The 23,611-nt window shown below is 35.8% G+C and overlaps 1 protein-coding gene across 5 annotated transcripts in view; it reads right to left on the minus strand.

Moving 5' to 3' along the window:
* Positions 1-1,495: 1,495 nt before the first annotated feature.
* The window catches only part of SIPA1L2 (signal induced proliferation associated 1 like 2), a 147,595-nt gene continuing 125,479 nt past the window's right edge, over positions 1,496-23,611 (minus strand). Inside the window, exons 17-23 of one of the 5 annotated variants that reach the window (XM_065631461.1) lie at positions 21,887-22,040; positions 18,917-19,136; positions 11,879-12,010; positions 6,428-6,481; positions 5,370-5,493; positions 3,569-3,650; positions 1,496-2,686 (exon numbers count right to left, since the gene is read on the minus strand). In XM_065631461.1, coding sequence (XP_065487533.1) covers positions 2,540-2,686; positions 3,569-3,650; positions 5,370-5,493; positions 6,428-6,481; positions 11,879-12,010; positions 18,917-19,136; positions 21,887-22,040 — 913 coding nt within the window. In that variant the 3' untranslated portion in view covers positions 1,496-2,539. Of the gene's footprint in view, positions 2,687-3,568; positions 3,651-5,369; positions 5,494-6,427; positions 6,482-11,878; positions 12,011-15,958; positions 16,034-18,916; positions 19,137-21,886; positions 22,113-23,611 lie in introns of those variants that run through there. The other 4 variants (XM_065631457.1, XM_065631456.1, XM_065631459.1 and 1 more) reach the window with 4 other exon arrangements.

The raw sequence follows: 23,611 nt of genomic DNA on the forward strand, positions 1-23,611 counted from the left end.
AAATATTGTATTCATGTCATTAAAATAGTAACAGCCAGACTAAAAACTTCTTTTTATAGTGAATGTTACTTAAGGAAGAACCATGTGCCTCCAACACAACTGCTTTTGTCAGCAAAGGGAATAAGAGGTTTGTATACAAAATTTTCTGTCACTTTTGGAAAGAAAACGTTTTCAACTGAATGGGAAAAGAAGAATGATAACTACTGAAAATCCTTTTTGTGCAAGTAGTTATAATAATGCTTGTTTTCAATAGCTGAGAGATAAAGAGCTAAAATGAATATTGGCTTATGAAGTCTCATACAAACCTAACAGCGTCCCTTCAGAACAAGCTTATTTTCATGTTCATTTCAGTTAGCATGGACAAACCAATCCTCATAGAAACATGTTCACAGACAAATTGCCCAAATTGTTCAGCACTGTTACTTGGCAAGGTCTCCAGCCAGATGGGTTTGCTAATGACTCCTGTAAGGTGCTCATATCAGAATCTAGTGTAACACATGACTGCCATGTTTAATTACTCTGTTAATACAGCTTTATGGATATTTTTTGGTATGTAAAAGTCAGCGTTTTTGATGAAAAATATGAAGACAAAATAGTGTTTTTCATTTGAATGTAAGGACACCAAGGCCTCGATTATCTGCCCCTGTATAACCTTTCCTAAGAGCAGTCATTCAGAGCAATTGTTATAGCAGACAGTTGTTCAACTTACAAAACATTTCTTAGCCAACGTGCACTAACAATGGACACAGAATTTTACTTGTATCAGTTGAATATTCTCCTTAACTATTCAACAATTTTCTGTAGGTTTGGCTGAATGCATTCCAGCTGCTGAAAGGAAACCAGGATACAATCACGATCTGAAACTATTTTTTTTCTCTCTCAAAAGGATAACTCAAATGTGCTCATTAGCTTCATTTAATTTTGCAAAACTGTGCTTTTATGGTGTAGACTTTAAGCTCAATACTACAGACAAAACATCTCACATATGCTAACACTGCAATCAAATCCTCAGTTGCAGGCACAAGAAAAGGGCAAGCTATTTGCTGCTACAACCAATCTAAAGTCATACAAGAAAACTAGACCACTTTTGAAAACTTTCTTTAGGACATTTTTTGGGTAAAGCAGGTGTTCTGGGGTTTTTTTTGTTTGGTTTTGTGTTTGGTGGTTTTTTTTTCCTTCCTTCCCCTTGTAGGTCACTAATCAATGCCTGTGAACAGCTAAACCAGCTTTTGTTCCTTGACCCCCGAAGCTACCTCCTCAGTTACAGGACAAGACACAGCAAAGAAATTAACCCTGATAATGTTGACAACCCCTCGCTGGTAACAAGGGCTCATGAAAGCTCTCGGGGGTTGGACTGTCTCTGGATTGAGAACCTAGAGAGGGGCTGAACAGAAACCTGAGCTATTACTGATGACGGTGATTACAGATAACGCAAGATAAAATAATTCAGATTTAAATTTTTAACATTTATTAAAAAAGCAGGATGTATGTTCATTTCAAATTAAACAGTTAAAAATGTTAAAGCATACAAACAAATCAATTGTGTACTAGCAGCATCCAATTGTTAGAATTTTCTAGAACTCCTCAGTACAGTCTTGGCAAGCTAAAAATATTACAACTTGCAACCAACTGACCTCACCATAGTGCAGATAAAACAAACTTTATAAAAACAACAATTTAAGGTTAAATAAGCTTAAATAAAGGTGTTAAATACAAGACACTTGATCAAAGCTTCTGTACAAAGATAAACAAATTTGGCATTGTACAATCGATTGGCTGGCTCACATCATACATGATTTCGATAGTTAAGCAGTATAACTGTTTAGCTGAACATCAACTATACAAAAGTAACTGAAGTTGGGAGTGGGCTAACCCCAGTGAGCCATTTACAAGGCATGTGTATTTTTAGAAAACCAGAACACTGTTTATATTCAGGCACCATTTTGTTCCTGCAAATAAATAATCTCTAATGTATCTGCATCCAAACTAGTGTTAAACACATCAGTGCTAACTTTTTATAAACACAGCTTTGTGACTATTCACTATACCTCCATTCTTATTGCTATGACAATGTGGACTGTGGAAATAAAACTACTGTACATACAAAAAAATAGAGCACCTTTTAAACATTAAAGTATACGTCTGGTTATTCTTTTTATCTTACAATACTGAAGCCCAAGCTAATGTAAATTGCTTTAATGTCTTCACCAGCACACCTGAAATGCAGGAACTAAAACCCCAAATATTCCTCTTCAGGCAAGCACCAGCCAGAGCATCTTCTAAAAATGTCTAAAATGACACTAAGGATTTTTTACATTCATCTGCACACAAACAAATATCTGCTATTCTCTGCTTTCTTCATATGAATTTAAAGACAGATTACCACAGTTGTCTCTCCTTTTCAAATGAATAAAGCTGGATAGAGAATGCAGCAGAAACACCTAAAATGGATTGTGAACACAGTGAAGTTATTACCCCGCTAACTCAAAAAATACAGCTGTTACATTGTTCAAATAAGTATTTGCCAGAGCCCCAGTCATTAGGACTTTTTGTCGATCGTATTGAAAAACCATTCTGTAAATTTCCTCAGTTGAGCAGCTGCTGTTTGTGACTCCTCCTGAAGCCTCATGTTATCTTGTCTCAGATGCTGTACCTCTGCCTGGAGAACTGCCTTGTCCTGTTTTTCCTGGTTAACAAATATATGAATTGAGTTAAGTGAGTAGTCGTGATGACAGCATTCATTTTTGTTGTTAATACTTCTGTGCAAGTCGTACAGCTATATTTTCTTGAGCTCCCTAATCCATTCTGACAACCATTAACTGTAAGCTAATTCCCCAAATACGCTCCAACTACCTCGTTCATTCTGAAAAATTGTGGCCAGCTTGAAAGAAAACTGGATGCTACTTCAATACAGAAATTATAGGACTTTACTCCATTTAACAAAAAAACATTCCAGCACTAAAAGGATAAGAAGCTTTTAGCTATTACAAATCATATATGAGAGCCCAAGTCATAGGGAATTAATTTCAAGCATATGTTAAGGAAGAAGAGTATAGAATTTCAAAATTTTCCCTTACATGAATATTTTCTTACCAAAAGCAGTCCCATTTCTACCAGTCCTGGCATTGTCTCCAGTTCAGAAATTAGATAGCAGATGAGACACAAAGCAAGTCATTGTCACATGATCAAGACACCACAAGGCAACAAGGATGACAAATCTCGAGTGTTAACTTCTTAGCAATAGTGCCCATGTCCATATCGCTATCCTTGTTAAATCTAGGGTACCATGAATGGAGATCAAGTGTCTCATTCTTTCTGGGGTGTGACTGTATCTAGGACAGTTATTCTGGAGTAAAGACCCACAAACTAGTTACTCTTGGGGCAGCTTGTTCACATAACCATTCCCACAGGACCTTCTACACCTCAGCGTTCTGATCAACCACTAGGCTCTACTATTCATTAATTACACTGTTTGAACTGAAGTGCTTTTTTCAAGCCCTTGATGAACTCTGCATGAAAACACAACAATTAAAACTGCAGAGTAATAACATCACTAATGTTCCCTTACCTTTCTCAGGTCGGTTTGTAGTTGCCGGAGGATGACTTCCAGCTGGTTTACTTTCCCAGTCAGAGTACTTGGAACATGTTCCCTGTAAAGTAAACCACTACCTTCACTCTGGGTTAGTAAAAAACCATTTCTCTCCCAGCTTTTACAGAGTAACACTTCCAGTGATAGCAAAGGAAACAAATCAGTTTAGGCATAGTTAGGAAAACATAGACAAAACCAGCATCAGCGAAAGACTATTACAGGAAGGTAGACCCATGAACTGTAATATTTGAAATATGACACTGTCTCTTACGCAAATCAGTCAGAAATTACAACGATTTTAAAGAGGAATGTTTTACGAATTATTTGCACGTACCCCCACAGTGCAAGTTCAACTTGCTGCTAAATGGTGTGCCCAGCACATTGTTAACAAGCTGCTTTCTGATTAGGACTGTACTAATGTGAAGCAAGCTGCAGCAGCAATTACTGTAAACCAAAAGAGCTGTTAAGAGTTCTTTTGTATGGTCTGCAGTTGTGTCATTTCCAGTAAAGGCAAAACTTATGGCTTTATGGAGACAAATATTTTGTTTAAAGGTCAAAACATATGAAATATTGCCACGGGTTAATCAAATGCATGACTGAAGGAAAATACTGAGAACAGTTTCTGTTTCCTGTATGACAATGAGCACTGTGGGAGACAGTTTCTTTTATGTTATAGATGAAATTCGCCATGTGACTCATTTTGTCTAGAAAAGAGAAGCTGAAGAGAGAATCTTTATACAAAGCTGGATCAGCTGCTTCATGCAAGTGCACAAATCTGACGGATTTGCCAAAGCTAAAAGTGGAATATCTTTAACATTCTTTTGCAATCCTTACTGAACACTAGGCTGGGGAAAGATATGGACTTTGTACAATAAAAGCACTTTACCATGTAAGTAAGTTAATTTGTGTATAATCGGTTCAAATTAAAATGTGATAGTCTAATAAGCAAGACTTCCCTTCATTTGCTGTTCTTCCATTTCTGCAACTGAAAAGCAAAACTAATCAAAGATGTGTTTTTCTTTTAAAGTGTGCTAGTGGACAGCTTATAGTGCTGAATCTCTCTGTTGTTAACAAGAATACTCCCCACAGCAGGGAAGACGGGGAGGCGGCGGGGGGGGGCGGGGAGGCGGAAAGAATAATCTCTCCCAGAGGACTGGAAAGAATTTGAAAAATTGGGCAGTTTCGCATAAAAGTTTCCTACAGTCCTCAGTTACAGGTTCTCTTGATTAATTTGCCTGGGTATAAATGAAAAGTTATGGATTTGCAAGTAGCAAGTAGGTGCAAAAGACAGGCAGGAACACCTGTCCCAAGGTCTGACATGTTTGCTTCAGCTAAGGTTACTGCATACTACAGAGCTGAGCTCCTGTTATCAGTTCTATTTAAATGAAAATAGAAATAAGCATAACACAAATTGTTATTATTGTATAGGAGGAATACAGTGAAAATATTGATTAGCTGAAACACTGCACCTGACCGTACTGGACATTAGAGGCCTACTCTAGTGAGAGAGTTTTATCTGGCTATACTACAAATTTTCTAGATAGAACTGCTCAGAGGCAACTCCAAGAAACAGAATTTTTCAAAATTAAAGACAAGATGTGATTAGTTAAGGCAACGGTTCTGCCATCGAATAGCAGTGAAATATGCATACAGGCAATTTGACATGCAACATTAAGAGAAAATCAGGTTGTTTGGGGGGGTTTTGTTTTTGTTTTTTGTTGTTTGTGTTGGTTTTTTAATTTTGTTTTGTTTTTTAATATATGCTTTAATTCTGACATACCCAGCAGCCTCAAGGAAATCTTTTCCATCTGTGGGACTCTCATCCAAAGGTAACTCTTGTGTTCCTTCCAAGCCTTCAGCTTGCTGCATATCATTCAGGGTGCAAAAAGATGCTACTCTCTGATCTGCAAAAAAGTAACATAAGGATATGTTTAAAGCTGGACATATATACAAAATGAAAGGCTATATTACAGCCACTATCCTGGTTCAGTTAGAGAAATCGATGTAGGTTTCTACACCAGAGCTTTGAAGATAATCAGCAGATGTAAAGTAAATTCCAACCAGTTGGCCTCCCCACATCTGCATCCAAAGGCAACCTCAAAGCAATGTTTTGTATCTATCAGCAGAGTACGATAGATTTGTTTGGACCAGTTAATGCTGACATGAACAGTAAATTGGTCTTGATGAAATCTGCAGAAAACCATTTGAGAATTCAGAGTCACCACCAGTGACAATAATAATTTAGCAAAAAGGTTTGCATTTTCCATGGACTTAAAGCCATCAGATTCCTCAGAAATTTGCACTGTCCATTTTGTACCATTTTACTGTTTCAAGCATTTGCAGAACCTAGTGGTAATCTGCATACTTGAAAACCAATAAATTCACACTATTTTTACCAATTGAGTTTTTGTTATACGTTACCAAGGCACGCTATTATCTACACACTGGATTCCACTAGAACATAATATAACAAGCGCAGATGTAATTACCTATGGATATACAGTGTGGTTGCCAAAATACATCACTCGCCACATAATAGAAGTATGCCATGCAGATCATCATTGCACAGAACAGGAGTAAAAATGATGCATTCATCATGATTTAATTTGTCGTCTTAAAAAGAAATAATCCATATTCTGTGGAGATTGATTTAACTGATTTCTGTCAAACAAAATCCATGTCTGTAGGCTTGTATAAACTCTGGCGACAACATGCCTGCCTTGCCCTCTCTCCGCCGCCCCGCAGGCCCAAAGCTTGCATCATCATGCAAACGTGCAAACATAGGAAATATTAAAGAAAGTTTACAAAAGGCAAAAGTCATCAATCCCAGACCATCACCTAGAAACGGCGTGTGAGGACAGAACGGCCCAAATTCTTCATCTGAGTCAAAACCTGGAATAAGATTTAGAATGTTCCTATAAACAAGAGAGCCCCATCTCCACTGGAGCAGCTGTGGCCCTCAGGTACAGCCCACACAGTGGAACACTCCCCGTCCAACTCACGTGGGCTCTCACTCAGCCTTGCAGCCCCATTTTTGCACAACACTGACGTTACAGCAAAGCAGGAGGAGTCATGCCTCGTGTTTCTAATTGTAACACCCGGTATTGCAACACAGCATGACAACTTGGCTCGATACAGAAGACGACAATCCTCCATACTCTAAGAACCTGAGCAGTGAATACAATTTCAACTAGGAAGGAAATTTTGGTTTAAAAGTTCTACCAAACAAAACCAAGAAATCACTAAAAGGCTCTTTAAAGATTTTTTTAAATGAATAGTTTTAGGGAATAGCAAAGATTCACAATTCATTTTATCATACAATGAAGAAAAGTCGCATGCCTTTTTTTTTGTCCAATTTGAAAGAGCACAGTTCATTTCCCTTGCTTTTATCCTTATTTCTGACTAGTGATGGATCTCAGCAAAAATGAACGTGACTTTTTCATTTGTGTCAATAATAAGGTAGGAATATAATTTTAAACGCATAACCATGGCATCATTTACAGATTTTAAACATATTAGGTTGAATAGATTTATTTAGTACAGATAAACTAAAACTAGTTTCCCAACTGAAACACAGTATGCAGGCCAGAAACAAGACCGTGTAAACAGTCTGAAGTACATCTCTAATTATTGATTCCATCTTTATACTATTTACATTTTCATTACCACTTGATAGAAGAAATCAATGCCAGCAACAAATGTTTTGTTGTTGCTATTTTTTCTATAGCAAACAACATGTGACATGTGACATTGTGTCTCAGAGGTAATTGTACTGTAATTAAAAAAAAAGAAAAATCTGCATTTTTCTCCCTTTGCCGAATAAACTCAGTTAAAGACAGTGGCCACTTGTTTGGTTTATTTTGCCAGGTGAGAAAACATTTTGTCGTTGTGCTCTCTCCAGCAGTATTTGAAAGCATCTTTTTCTTGATGGACAAAAGCAGGTGGAAAAACAGGTACATACAACTCTTAATGAAATCATGTGACGCCATTTTTAAACACAATATTTTAAAATACTTTCATATTATATTTTCGTTGTGTGTTGAAATAAAAACATGAGTTCTTGCAATCAAGCATAATACATGGATTAGCTTTTTCTTCCTTCTGTAATCCCTAATGAATTTCAGCTTCACATAATTTTAAAATAATATTAACATAGTAGGAAATTAATTGTAAGACCTTTTCTATTTTCCTAGTATAACTGGAACTTATTTTTCCAATATTCACATCTTTATAAAATATGAAGTAATATTTTTGCATTCATCAGGTAAGGAATAAAACCACTACATGGTTGCTTATAACCAGAAATCTTCAATCACATAACTTACTAGGTAAACTCCTGTGTTGCTCTTCAAAGAGCAGTTCCTTAATTTTCAAAAGCCAACAAATCTCTGTAATAACTAGTACATCAAGAAGATCCTGGACTAGCAAAATATTTTGCCTTTGAATGCTTTTCAAGTACTTTTAAAGACATTTTTATTTTCAGTAACTATATAAAATCTCACTGCTCTCCCTATAAGTATTCATGCTTAGCAATATTGACTATTTAAATGAGAACTGGTTTTAAAGCTGAATTGTGGTGAAGGTTGAACTTGTGCTTTAAAGAGCAAACTCTTCCTACTGATTTTTGTTTTATTTGTTCTTTACAGAATTGCCTTGACTCTGTATTTATGAAAATTAAATCAAAGGTACCTTTATCAACAGTTCACTTTTCAAAAGAAAAATCAAGTGTACTTCTGACTATGATGCCATATGATGACAGAAGTTCTGCTTCCTCCAAACTACAGAGACACCTTCTATTCAATTCAAGTGACATGTGCATACAAAACAGAAGAAAATACATCTAAATCTCAGAGCTCTTATTTTTACCTGGGGCATCCTTGCCAAACCCCATGTAGGACCCATGTATAGAAAAATACTTGCAAAAATGTATTTATGTTTATATCAAAAGTTTAAGGAACAGTTGACTTAGCAAGACCAAAGATTAGATGAAATTCATGTCTCACGTTAAAGCAGCAGAATTGTGCAGTTGTAACCACTAAGAATTTGAATCTGGATTTCTATTGTTCCAGCCCAGTAACAGAGACCAAAAAAAACTCCAGGCAATTTTGATATATTGGAGAGCAGAAAAGACTAAAATGAGTATAGTGCATGAAGCTGCTCTCTCATTATTAAGGCAAACTCTACCTACAAACATGTACTGACATATGCACTGAAGCAAAAAGAGTTACACATGCGTGCACTAGAAATGACCAAATGTTAACTACATATTTTCATTTTTTTCTTTTTCTAGCAGTTTAACATATTTTGTTAAAATAATTCTCTCTCATGCTGAATGCTTCACTTCTTTCTCATTATGTTATTTGTAGCATTACATGCATTAAGAGATAAAGAATATTAAAATAATATTAATTGCAGTAGCACAGATGTTTCTGCAAAGATAAATTGGCATTAAAGAACACTGCATGCTGATTGGCACTAGTAGATGTTCATAAAAATAACCTGGAAAAAAATCAGGAGTTGAAACTACCTATTTTAATGAACTAAAGCAGAGACAGAGGGACTTTTCTTAGGTTATTAATTCCCACAGTATGATTTATCAAAACACAGAACAGCTTTTTTTAAGCACAATAAGCCTAGTTTAAAGTAGTATAAACAGTACAAAGAGCTATTATTATTATTATTATTAATAATAATAATCCATATTTATGTTTGTACCAATTCTCTTCTATAATGACAGTAAAAGACATGGACACCTAGAAAGGCTGCGACTTTTGTTCCCCAAAACATTGAAAAGATATTATTGATGGCTAATTCTGGATAAGACACATGTTGAAAGTCAGTCCTTCTTCCCTAACTTGGAGACCTATTGGAAGGATAATGCAAAAAGAGAACTAAAAAATACATTCTCTCCTTCTCCATATTCTTTTCTGAGATTTCTTTGTTCTTCTTTTTCTAATTTGACTTTCCAATTTATTCTATAAACTCCCATGTCTTTATCTTTATTCAGTCCAACACGTTGCTTGCTTTCTTTTTGCGGCTTCTCCTTTTTCACCTCAGCTGCACTCCCTAAAGCCATACCTCTTTTGCTGTACAGTCACATCCAATTCTATCTATTTTTCATTGTCTGCTTCAGGGATGGATACAAAAATACTACAACAATGTAATTCTAGCATGTCAACTGCTCCCTGGCTACTCTCTATCTGCAGCTCCCGCCAGAATAAAATAAGAGAACTGGAAGTAGCTTATCCATGTATGACAGAAAAGGAAGAACACCCCTTGCTACAGACTGCATGCATGCCAAAGATGATCTCTGGATCGGTATCAGAGTTAAAACTATGTTCTGCAAAGGATGGCCGTGCAAAGACCTAAAATAATGTTGCACTGTGCTCCAGCTCATGGACACTGACCCTCACCAGACACAGCTCCAGCAAAACCCCTCACTGATGTAGCTTCTGGAGCCTGTGGAGTTAACCCCCGCACAGCTCTCTATTGCACTGTGAAGTCCTCTTTCAGGAATAACAGAGGATTTTCAGGCAAAGTTTGAATATTCAGCTTTCTACAAAAGTTCTTGCCAAGCAAAAGCAAAGTGAAAAGCTTTATCATACTTTCAATTTTTTAAAAAAAAGTAATGACTTACTCCGCCCTCACGGACCACAGCTTAAAAATTGCTGTTCTACATAAGACCAAGGCTTCAGTTGGATAAAAGCAAATATTAATTAACAAATAATCTAGTCAACTGTTCATTTGGGAGTGGGAAGGAAGCTAAATATGAGACAACTGTTCTTGTTACATCCATGTGTAAACTCTGAGTACAGATGATGGTAGCAAAAATCTTGCTACTGTATTTAATTCTTAATCCAACTAATGCCAACATTATAGGCACCTAAAAAGGCTATATTTAACATTAATGGAGATACAACTGCATTTTAAGACAGACAGATGAAGGCTTGTGAGGTCTACATTATGAGTGCTGAACTGATCAAAATATGTAAGTTGTCAACATACAATCTAGAGACATCACAAGGGAAAAACCTTGACCTTGGAATCAGATTGGTAATTCTGATAAACTGATATTACGAAAAGACCTTGTAGAAATTAAAAAATAGAACTAAGTCTTGTATTGGGGTTCTAGAACAGAATACAACATTGAAATATCAGGTTGGCAAAGCCAAACTAGAGAAAAATCTAACATTAATTTCTGAGGTCAGTATTAAACAAGTCCTATCCATTTTGTGATCTTTTTCATTGAAGGTTTGGGGTGGGGGATGTTGTTTGTTTTGAGGGTTTTTTGAGACAGTCCTATTTAAAATGTGATCACATTTCCACCTAGTTTGGGGTTTTAATACCACCATTTAAATTAGTAAATAGTTCTGAAGAGGTTTTGATCAAATTGAAATTTAATCGCTTCATACTTAGGGAAGGAATCAGGTACCAGAAAACTGATTGCCATGGTTGCTTTTAGTTAAAAAAAAAAAAAAACCAAACCAGAAGAACATCTCGTCATTAACTTCACAACCAGTTCTCCTCATAAAGTTAAGGGCTGTATCTTATATAGTGATGACGGTGACAATACCTCTGACTTCCCACACATTCACTAATGAGAGTAATGCCAGTTAAGAAATGTTGGAGATTTTAGGACAGCACCGTGACCTAACCAAAGCATCCCTCAGAAACAACAAAACACAAACATTCAACTACATATATTGATACAGACACTCAAACCAACATCCAGCTCTCCGTGTTCGTACATTATGTGTGGGTTTTGCTATCAGAGAGGCCAATAAGGTCTTATAATTTAATAATGCAAACCTGATTTATATCCCGCACCTCAAGTTCTGCTACTGGAAAATATAGTGTGCATTTTCGCTGTTTTTCAAGTGCTTATTACGAAAACTGAGAGGGACTGCAACATCATTTGGACTACGCATACAAGTTTATAAACACAACACAGTGAATCCAGGGAAATACTACTCCCAGTTTCATTTTAAACATCTAACATAAATGCTTTGAATCTGTCTTTCAAAGTATCAGATTTTTCCAATTGATTACAGAAAGAAGTTAGGCCCCTAAATGGATGAATTGCACCTAAGACAGATACTGAAAGTATCACGAATACCCCAAATTTTCAGTGACAAACTTCCACACTGAGAAGTGATACTGCCAAAAGAACTAAAGGGCTATGGAAACAAACACTGGATTTTTGTAATTAAAAATATGATTATACAATAGATATTTAGAAAAAAAAGTTTGTGTACTGAACATCGATCTTTATTCAAATTTTCCTGTTACCTTCAAACGCTCGTGCAGCATCTACCAGGTGGGACCAGTCTAGCCCTGTGGCAGTGTCTGGCAGGGGCATCAGGCCAGGATCATTGAATTTGGCTTTATCAGATAAGGACCCATCTGAGAACCAGAATTCATCTAAACAATAAACACAATAATTAGTCTTCCTATAACAATGAGGTACAATTAATTTTGAAGCTATTATAATTAACTATAAAATATATATATAAGCAAAGAGCGCTTATCGTAATTTCTCTTGTTTCTGTCTTTTCCTGTTCAATACTCAATATGGGTGGAACGATTTTTAAAACTTTGGTAGAATAAGACGGGAAAGGTTTCTAAAGATTTTTTTTGTGTCACTTTGCACATGACGTGCTCTTCACATTTTTACGTGAATGCTGTGAGTAGACAGCATGCATTCTTTAAGCATACCATATTAAGCCTGAGCACTGAGCAGAAAAGTTGCTAGATACACAAAGTTATCATTTTAAGACGACTGAAACAGCATATGAGCTATTTACATGCAGAGTTTTATTCTGAAACTTGAATATTTCAGTTCCAGAAGCAATTTTAAATTATATCACTTGCATTTCTTTCAATGCATTTGTATTCTAGCCTACATCCAAAACTCACTTTCACATTGAAAATAATACCCTATGAGTTTAATATTGTAGCTGTATATCCGAGGACATAAGACTCATGTGCCAATCTCTAAGCTCCAGAGTGAGCTGTAGCACATTACGTGCTGTAGACAGACTGTATATTAATTGAAATATATACACTATAAAGTTAGTTCAAACACAGCTTTGAGCTATGCAGTCTTTTAGAAAGGTACCATGAACATACATCTTAGTAGAGGAGATGCTAGTTTTCATAATTATCTCAAATAGTTTTACATTTTCCTTATCAATCCATAGCAATCTTCACTCTGATCAATGTGAACACAGTAAAATGAATACTGTTGAACAGGCACACAGAGGTTCATAAAACTGAACATAAACCCAATACATTATTTATAATCCCATTTTGTTTTAACCATAAAGCTAGTGATATAATATTGAGCTTGTATTACATAGTATAGTCAGGAAGAAGTAGATAAATCTGAAGCAAAAAAATGTTATTAAATAAAAAGGTCAAAATAGTAATTTTTCCTCAAATATTTCAGAAGGAAATTTCCATCTAGTTATCTCAGTGATCGAGACTATAACATTTATGAGGCATTTTTTTTTTCAGGAAAACACCAAATGCAAAAAATCAATGAAGGAAAAAATGCACACATACAAGTGGAAGATACATTATAGTTTAAGAAAATGGTGTGTTGTCACTGTCCTGATATCAATGAAAAGGAATAACCAAGTAAATTTTAATGAAATATTTCTGACCTAAAAATCCCAAACCAGTAACCTGTTACAGAGCATTCTACTGCACAGATCAATGATTAGAGCATATCATATTATTTGCAGCTTGGGGTTTTTTTTGTTTTTGTTTTGTTTGTTTGTTTTAAAAAAAAGGAACAGGAGAGTGAAGGGAGTCTGCAATCCTGTCAAAAGTTGGGAATTCTGCAAATCAAAAGCAATGCAGAAGAGGTAGAAATCCTGTTTACTGTGGAATTTATCTTGTTCTACAACTTACATGAAAGATACAATACTGTTATATTATAACTGGAAGTGGTGTGATAAAATTCTCTAGAAATATCTCTCAATACTCACTATTACTGTGCAAAAGTGGATGTTATATGAAATGGAAAATGTTATATACATTCTACTCATACATCTAGTACTAAGATTTTATTTTCAGTTTCTTATAAACATATATAAAATCTTACCCAAGGTTACTTTGGGGTGAAAATATATTCAAAGCTTAACATCAGAGCAGTCTCTGAACTTTTGTATATGACCTGGGAATTATAAGAACTTTATTTACGCAAGTACACAGGTTTTCTACATCCCTGTTGTGGAAAATAGACAGAATGCCTTATTTGAAAGGCTGGCAAGCCAGCTTTTGGTTCCAGACCAGCAGGCAGGCCCTAAGGGACAGCCCTTGCTTTTGTGTGATCAGCCTATTGGGGGCTGACTGTGAAACCTGTCAGGAAGATGCCTGTTCCCAGTGCAATTCTGCTGGCTTTCCAAATTAAAGTGTAGGAGTGATACATTCAGCAGCAGTCATCCTTCATTATGCATTGTCTTTGTGACAACTTCAGTTCACCTTAGGGTGGATCCTATTTGGTCCTGCATCAGCCCTGACAGACCAACTCAACTGCAGAAAGCCTGCCAGAGCAGAGATTTGAATATCGATAGCTCTGAAAATGCAAGTGCTCATGCTGATGGCTGAAATTTATAAGTGGAATAACTGAAAAAGCATGAGTATGTCACCACAGATTAGTTTATTTTCAAGATATAAATTATGTGTTCTTGTACAATGGGGCTGGGCGGGCAATAGGAAAAATAAATTTTTAAAAAAGAGCTCTAATGATAGAGGTCTCTTTGTGCTTTTGAATTTCAGAGAATATTGTTTGTATTTCAGGAATGCTCTGGGTGAGATGTATTATTTCTAGCCTCCCATATTTGCATTTCCTCCCTGCTCATCTTACCGCACCGTTACCTCCACTGTTTCTCTGTATGACTGCTGCGTTAGCAGCTGCAGGCTGCCTCTTGTCTTCCTTTTTGATTGTGCAAAGGTGGAAAGTTATGCTTGAGCATGCTCATCTCTGTGTGTCCAGGAGGATATGCCTAATCTTGTAGGCCACTATGTTCATTGCCCACAAGATTGGTTTTGGAGCAGACTTACCCCTTATTTCCTCTGAGGAAACAATGTAAGTGTTATCTTTCACTTTTAAAGGTTATTTTATCTGCCGTACTCGTTTTGGCACAAAATCATTGATCTTGTGGTTTCTGTTCCTTTCAGTTATGTCACTCTCTTCCTACACCTAGGAATTTTCTTTATTTTTATTATTGATACATACAAATATAAAGCATTTTGAACAGTCCTTATTTTCACCAAAATCGTATGGTTAGTTCCATTTCCAGCGGAGCTCCTCAAATTGACTGTCATAAGTCCCACATACTTCTGTATTCAAAGAGTAATTAGCAATAAAGAAAGAAGGAGGATTCGCCTGATTAAACCTTTTCTACTTCCAAGACAAGTATACTGCTTCAATTTTAACTGCTACTTTTATGTAGAGACTGGAGATCATGCAAAAATATTTGGTAAGTACTCCTCACTCACTGTGCTCAAACTAGACATACCATTTAACAAGTAGATTTTCTCAAAAGATGGTGCAGCTGAAGGAACATACCAAGTCATATGCAGACATAAAGCCCAGTATCTGCTTCCTGTTGTTCTTTCCTGCAATCAGCAATTATCTCTCTATGGTCCTCTTAAAAAAACAGCTTCTGCCTGCCAAACCCTTCCCTTCTTCAGTATTATCTAGGGTTGCCCAAAGTCTCCCTTCAAAGATGCCAGCCTGCTAGGAGACTTTCTCATGGACATACACTTACAGCACTGTTACACTAGTGGACATGTGCTCCCAATAATTTTTTTTATTGAAGGTAGTCTCATGTTCTGGTGTGGTGGATTATTCATTGTGTGAGAGTCTGTATAGACAACATACATGCTTCTTTGGTTGTGTGAATTATTTAATCAACAGCCTTTATTTGATTACTGAAAAACCGATATCCAAATTGTTCATGTTGTACATCACCAATACACAGTGATGCTCTTCCATTTTAATACTGCTTATGAATGAGGTTAGTTTTGGACTGAAGCTAACACTGGTAATAAGCCAGTTTTAAGACACACTTTCATCTAATAACATCACTGCAGATACATCAGCTGCACTTCTGGCAGCCTTTCCCCTATGGCATATATAATCTGAGAACTTTCAAAATTTGTTAGTTTATCATAGCAAAATATTCCCTTCCTCACAAACCTCTTCACTACAAGTATCCTGCACCTTGCTCCTTTCCTCACAGCACACGAACGTCATGCCAGTGTATCACTTTGGGCATTTTTCTTTCTCCTTTTTTTTGTGTGTTTGGTAACAGGAGTGGACCACGGTGCCTGCAATGTCAGTCAGACTGCCTCCACGTGTTGTTCTGAGTTTCAGACTTGTGCTGGTACACTAGTTCTGTATCAGTGGTTGTCGTTGTTTTCATTCTTCCCCTGCAAGATGAGGATAGATTTGTACCTGCAGCCATGTATGGCATGCTAGAATCACTCAACATGAACTGTCTCAGGGAATCTAATGTCTCTAAGGTAAAATTCCAGATTTCTCAGCTGCACAAATTCTGTTTTCTGGTTTAAGTTAAAAATCAGATAAAATAAAGTAAATCCTTCTATGTTTGTGTACTATGCACAATGAACAGCACTCAACTGTCAGAGCCTGCAATTCAGGCTTTACTGAAAGCAACTCTTTCATTTCACTTCCCCAACTGATAAAATAATTTAAAAAATCCCGTAGCTTCATTTTCTCATCTCCTTCCCACAGTCAACATTGCATACAGTTGAAGTTTCTGTTTCCATATTCCCATGGTTGTTTTGTCTGATAATTCTGATTTCCCAGTAAACTAAATCCTTCAGGTTGCCTACTATGGTTTGGTTTTGTTGCTGCCTTGCTTATCTATTAATCACACTCTTTTCCTTACTACAGGGGTCTCACCAGAGTTGGTGCTACCACAATATTTCATGTACCACACACTGGGTAATAACATGCAGGAACATATCTTTCTAAATATGAATTCCAGCCAAAACCACACTATTACCACTGGTTTCTGTAAACATTAAATAACCGTAAAATTAAAATGCTTTAAGATCATAGACGTATGTATTTTACAAAAGAGACTATTATGACAGATAAGAATCCTGATATCTGAAACTACAACCTCAAGTTAAAATTAAAAATGAAAAAGAAACCTCTCACATCACCACTGCTACAGAATGTAAATACCTGCTACACACTGATTACAAAAACCTTCCTAGCGAGAGCCAAATTTAGTTTTTTATATGGAGATACTGACTAACCTATTTTGAAAACAAAGGTGGGCAAGTCAAGACGTGTTTCTTTTCAGAGTGTAATTACAGATAACCAATTAAATCTTCCTTGAAACAGTCCTCATAAAAGATCCTATATTGCTGGCATTGAAAGGCACTTTTATAATACAAAACCAGAAGCAGAAAATAGAAATTGTAGATGAACACAGCATGAACTACTTTGGAAATCAACAATTAGTTTCATTTTGACTGACACGATACTAATTTTTTTCCCAGGTATCTGTGTAAATAACTTTCTGTATCTAAAAAGCAGTAAGAATGGAAAATAAGGTGTTTAAGACAGAACTAATACAAAAACCACTAAAATTTCACAGCTGGAGGAGCAGTATACAGCTGGAGTGCACACCATTAATTGACTTGTGTCGATCTCCAGAAAAAAAGCACACTGAACGTTTGATTCTATTGCACATCTACCTTTATAAGAAATGGCTCTAAAAACACAGGCCTAATGTCGTAAAAGAAAAAAAATACCATCAGGATGCCTGATTATATACATAGCTCCTTCACAGACTACAAATGAAACAAAATGGTTCTTCGTTTTCTATCAGCAAAAGCAAAGGATCTTTTCATATTAAATCTACGCTAAAGAGTTTCACTCTGCTAGAAGAATATTTTCCAAGTGGCAAAAGGTCCACCAAGCATGTATTCCCAACTGAAGCAGGAATTTAGTGCGTGTTTGTAATACCATTTAATCAGGGGTTAGTGACTAAAACCCAGTCTCATAGCTGAGGCCATTATAACCAGAAAAATGTTTTGTATAATCCATAAGGGTGACTTCAGAAAGTTAGCAAGTGATTGCTAGGTCCCAAAGGACACAATGAACAACAGAGCCCTTTTAATTACTATTTATTTTAAATCACCTGTCTGCATTCTCTCTGGACATGTGCCTACAAAGTCCCTAATGCTTTTAAGAAATCCACCCACAGCTTCTTGGCTATGGACTTCAGAGTCCACAGTTGCTCTAGTACATTTTCAAATTGTGGTCAGCTGTGATGCAATGTCAGAGTAGCTAACTAAAAGTGCCTTTTTCTAATTCTGTCCCCTATAGGTCACAGCCTAAAATAATAAGGTGAAGAGATTTAGCATTTTTAAAACAAAAACCAATTAACTCTTATAAATATATAAATATGGATATGTAGCCTAAAAATAAATAAATAAATAAATATATGTATCTATCTGGTTGTGTAGATGTGGGTTGTGGTATATAAGCATATATATTTTTCCCAATTTGCTTTTTTCTTTTTTTTGTAATTTTCATAATTTTAATTCCATTTTTTCCACAAAATTAATACAAACTTTATAGTTCATCACTCCATGTTGAAATTATTACAAGGTAAGCATATAATAAAGACCTCACTTCTGAAGATCTTAGAAGTAAAGAGATACCTTCATAAAATAGTTTTAATTTGGCACCGCAGACTACTCTTTTTCTGCCATTAAAAATTAAGTGTTATTTGCAAAGGTTTTACTAACATGTTAAAAAAATGTCAGCAAATTCAGTATTGAAAATGGAGATGAGGACAACTATTTGCACATTTCCTTTTAAGATGTAACCAAAAGGATCATCTAAATATAAGCTGTCCCTTTTAGCTATTATTTTGAATATATTTGTGAATATTTCAGTAACATGAGAGCACACGAAAAATTAACAAAAATATTAAAATAAGACAGGCCAGCTTGGCTTAATTAGGTCACCACTGGCAAATAAAATGCTAACAAGAAATATCTTCATACAAATATTTGTTGCCTATCACTGATCTCATGAAAATTTTTTGCGAAGTCGAGTCAATGCTATCTCCAAACATGATAAATCCGAACTGATCGCTAAGGCAAGCATTAGCGTGTACTGCTGACCAAATATGCTTCTACTGGGATATTCAGAACACTGATTTGAGATTTCATAATTTCATCTTAAAAGTTAAATCAAACTTAATATTTGGTGATTTGTTTATTACAAATATTCCAAACTCAGCAATAACAGCAACAATCACTTACTTCTCAGATTTCCCATTCCAGGAGTCAGGCTCATTCTGGGAGGCAACGTGCTGTGATATGGGGGAGTAGTGCTGAATAAGATATCATTTGGCAAGGCCTGGTCTAGCATTGAACTTCGGGAGCTGGCATATGAAGATCCTCTTCGATTGCTACATATACTCTCATCAGATAGGGTACGGTAAAGTGTCCTCCGTGGAGAAAGGTTTCCATAAAATGAAAACTAAACATCAAAATATGAAGATATAAGAACACATGTTACTGGTTAAAATTATTCACACAATCATAGTCCATCATCAGTTCTTGAGAGTGTTTTTGCTGGGCAGGTACTCTGGAATTGGTGAGCTAATAGAGATGATCAGAGTTCCACCATATCAGATCTACCGCGGCCTCAAAAGTGTTACTAAACTGTATTTTCATACTTCCTCTTGATATTTTGGAATATATCACCGTGAATTTATCAGATACTGTACAGTTTTATTAATTCTGAAATGTTAAATGAAACCTCTATAGCCTTATGAAAGCAATGTTTTCCAGAAATATATGTAAGGTTACCAACTCTGGCAACATTTATTCAAGACTATACAGAAAACTGTTTAATTTGAAATGACTACGCTTTAAACATTCTGAACTGATATACAATATAATTAATAGGATGATAAAAGTGACTTGAGACACTGCATCTCCCCAGATATCACAAAATAGGCTTAGAAAAGAGGATAACAGAGTTCAGTGAAAACTGTTTGTGCATTCCAAAAAGTTCCTTAAACCACAACCTGAATATCTACAGTAAAACAAGATGTTACTGTATTGTAAAACTGGGCCATTCCACTTTGTAAGTCATTCTTCGGCACAGCAAATCTAGTTATTCTTCAGATCTACAAATGTCAGTTATTGCCTTAATTATTTTAACTGGTTTGTCCTGCATAACACAATTCAATGTCCTATCCTGTTTTCATTGTAATTAATTATGAATTTTCCACTCCATATACAGAACATATGCTTAAGAGCAGTAGCTTTTTAAAACAGTGAATATAGCGTAGAACTAAAGATATCTACATTGTTGGATTTCTGAAAAATTTGCCCACTGATGAATACTTCTACAAGGAATACACAGAAGCACTCAATCACGCCACAAGACACAGTCTTTACAAAACACTTAAAACCACTTCACAGCGCTAGTTCAGGAAAGCATCTGTCTTGATGACAATACAGAACATGCTAAGCTGTTAGAATGCTTAACTGTGTCCCAGAGAAAACTGAGGGAAATACCACATAGATTCTAGAGATTTGCCTGAAATAGATACAGGCCGTGGGAATAAGTATCATCCAAAACTTTATTTTAACACACATGTAAAATGATCACAGCAATAGACACACACAGCATCCTTAAATTAATGGATATATGATAGCCTTTTATAAGCAGAGGTTAAAAAATATCAAGAGACTCTTAGCCTAATTAGGGATCACATTGGGCAAAGGGTTAAAAGCCTTCACCCTCTGAATTGAAGGGTCTCTGATCCTCTTTCCTGCACTCAAGATTCCCAGCAAGCATCCTGCCGCAATTCTGGGCTGCTATGCAAGTCTTCTCAATCTTATACTGCATCTTCTACCTATAAAGGTTGTTCACTAGCTATCTGAATACGTTGAATATTATTGGAGCTTTATGGAGTTTCTTTTCAGGATGCATAAAAAACTAAACATTACCTGCAAGGCTCATTATTTCCTGATCTATGAAGAAAGTAAAACCAAACATGTGATTTGATTCTGTAGAATCTTACACATTCAGAAAACGCCTTTCTGGTTTTGCTGTCAAAGACAACTGACTCACCTACACCAAGATTCCTGCCCTCTATGAAGGCATAATCGAAGACTGGATGCTGTTGAGTCCTATGGCTGGGGATCCCCTGCAAGTCAGGGGCTATGGTTTCTCTCACTTAGTGAGCTTTGCTTTGGGTATCTTGGGAGGGGAATGAGACAGCAGTAACTTATCTCAGGATGGCCACACCACCCATTGTTGTGTCTCATTTAGATAGCCAGAAACATCGGTAGCTCTTGAAACCATCACAGAGAACTAATTATTGTATCAATCAGAAATCATAAAAACCTTTAGGACATTATTCATGAGAATTCAAATACATATAATACATACTTAACATACTGCATGTTAAAAAATGTATATGATCTGCATTTTAAATTCAACTCTGCACTTAGAGAATTCCCATGTGTTACTTTTGTTCAGACATGATGATTATACTATTTAGTACATTATATCAACACAGTGGGTTAAGAGAGCATGGAGTTAATATCGAAGTGTGACAATTATCTCAAGCAATTTAATTGCTTTGTGTTTTATTCCACATTGAGCACAAAATCCAGAATCATCTATACTTTGGGGAGCAGTAAATTTTAAGTTCTCTATCCACTTTTTGTGAACTTTTAAAAAATACTATTGTCTTCATACTATTAAGATTAGATATATGCTCTCCACTAGCACTGACAATTATATGCCTTTTGAGCGGTTGCCACTGAAACCTACATGAAACTGATTCAGAATTAAAATATAATCTTTGGTACTAAGCATCACAGGGTAGGAGAAAGCAGGCTACTTTTATTCATGTGACTTAATATCATATGAGGTGTATAAATTTAGGCATCCAACCTTGAAAATGTTACTTTTAATCTCTGAAATTATAATTAAGTTGCTCAACCTGTACCTGGCTCTGCTCGAGCTAAGCAAAAACATACTTAAACAAATACTGTGTTTCATACATAATCATCAAACTAGAGATAATTTTCATATTGTGGGAAATGATATTGTGGGAATTAAGGTCAGTATTTACAGCACCCCATGGAATATACTTCGGTTGTACAAAATGATATTGCCTTCTCTATAACAATTTTGGGAATACCAGAAATTAATTTCTAAGGTAACTGTGTCTGACATACACAAAGCCGAAGAAAATAGCTCACCTTTCTTCTCCCCTCCTCCATAGAGAGGCTGTCTGGCAGCATCAACTTCAGAAAATCTTCTTTGGATAAGACTTGTTGGCTTTCAACAATGGCACTCCTCACAGAAGTTTGGAGTGGACTTGATGCAGACACAGCATCAATGTCATCATACACTCTGTTGAGACAATTGGTGTTTTTAGCAGGAGAAGCAACAGTGCTCTGGTATTTGAAAGACTGCGTGCGTTTTCTGTCACAAAGTAAAAATTGTTAGCATTATCTCCTGACACAGCACACTCTTATTTAGAACAATTTTTGACAGTTTTATATTTATGAAATTCTTAAACCAATGAAAAAAATCAATTTTAGGAATTCTAAAGAACAATTTAAAAACCATAATGCTTGTTTTGCCTAGCTTGCCTCTTTTTTACACACCACACTTCTCTACTGTTAAAGCTGTATTTATATCAATATTTCTTAACTTCATCACAAAGTATTTTAACTTTTACTTCCTTAGCAAATAAGAAATACAATATTTTATATTGTAATATTGTATCCAGCCTTACAATCTGGCAAAATGACTGTGGCCATCAATGGCAGCATTTGAAGTGTATTGGTAATCGATTATGCCTTGTGCCAAGTGTGTTTTATTATCAGCAATTTCATAAAGCACTTCAGATTAAAAAAACCCCAGCTGTCTTCCTTAATTATCAGCATATAAAAATGTATTTACAGTCAACAAAAGACTGTCAAACTGAATTATCTTTCAGCTTCCTTCCAGTGAGACAGGAGAGAGAGAATTTTAAGAGGTTTACTCTGGAAATGCAATTGAAGGAACCAGAGATTCCCAATCACATAGAACATACATTTGAAGCCATTCCTTACTGCCAAGTGCAGCATAATCAGTGACTGTTTTCAGCAAAGAGGAAACAAGCTTCGCCACGGCAAAGTGTAATTCTCAGTGAATTATATCCTATAGTGGCACAACATTCAGCAATTGACCTGATTTTCACCATCATTGCTAATTAGAGATATAATTAACCTCTGAGAGATATTTCCTCTCTGTGATGTATAGAAAGCTTTCCTAGAAAGAAAGAGGTGAAGCAATGCTGTGTGCCATGGAAAAATCTGAAAATATTTTCTGATATATGAAGCACTGCTATATTTAATTAATGTTTCCTAAATAGAACTAGCTCTTGAAGATGCTTTTCTAAATTGCTGTGGTTTCAGTCTAAATACCATGATTCATCATGCAATTTTGTTTTAAGGCTTAGGCTTCCATTCGAAATAAAGATAAATCAGTTCAAAATGCAAAAATTGGTGGGAATCAATGAAATTACCACTTTAAGTGCAAATACTACTACAACTGAATAATTTAAGCAATTAAAACATTGCGGCGAGGGGCGGGGGGGGGGGAATGAAATCTCCAGTACAAAGCCACGAAGAAATTCAAATAACCAGGACAGGAAAGTAGTAATATCTGCTACTTTTGAAAATTAGGAATTTAAGAGATTAACTTCAGGATCATATTTCATAGCACATATATTGTAGCTTATATTTTTAAATATGAATCTTGCCATAAATGTGCACATATATGCAGTACGTCATATTAGATGCAAATGACACATTCCCATAAAACAGAGTAATCGCCATTAAACATTTGAAAAAACAGGTACTGCATGTCATCTTGTCAATTTATCAAAGTTATCTGAGAAGATGATTTTGAAGACAACATGAATTTAAAGGTTA

The sequence above is a fragment of the Caloenas nicobarica genome, chromosome 3, assembly GCF_036013445.1.
Source record: "Caloenas nicobarica isolate bCalNic1 chromosome 3, bCalNic1.hap1, whole genome shotgun sequence".
NCBI lineage: Eukaryota > Metazoa > Chordata > Aves > Columbiformes > Columbidae > Caloenas > Caloenas nicobarica.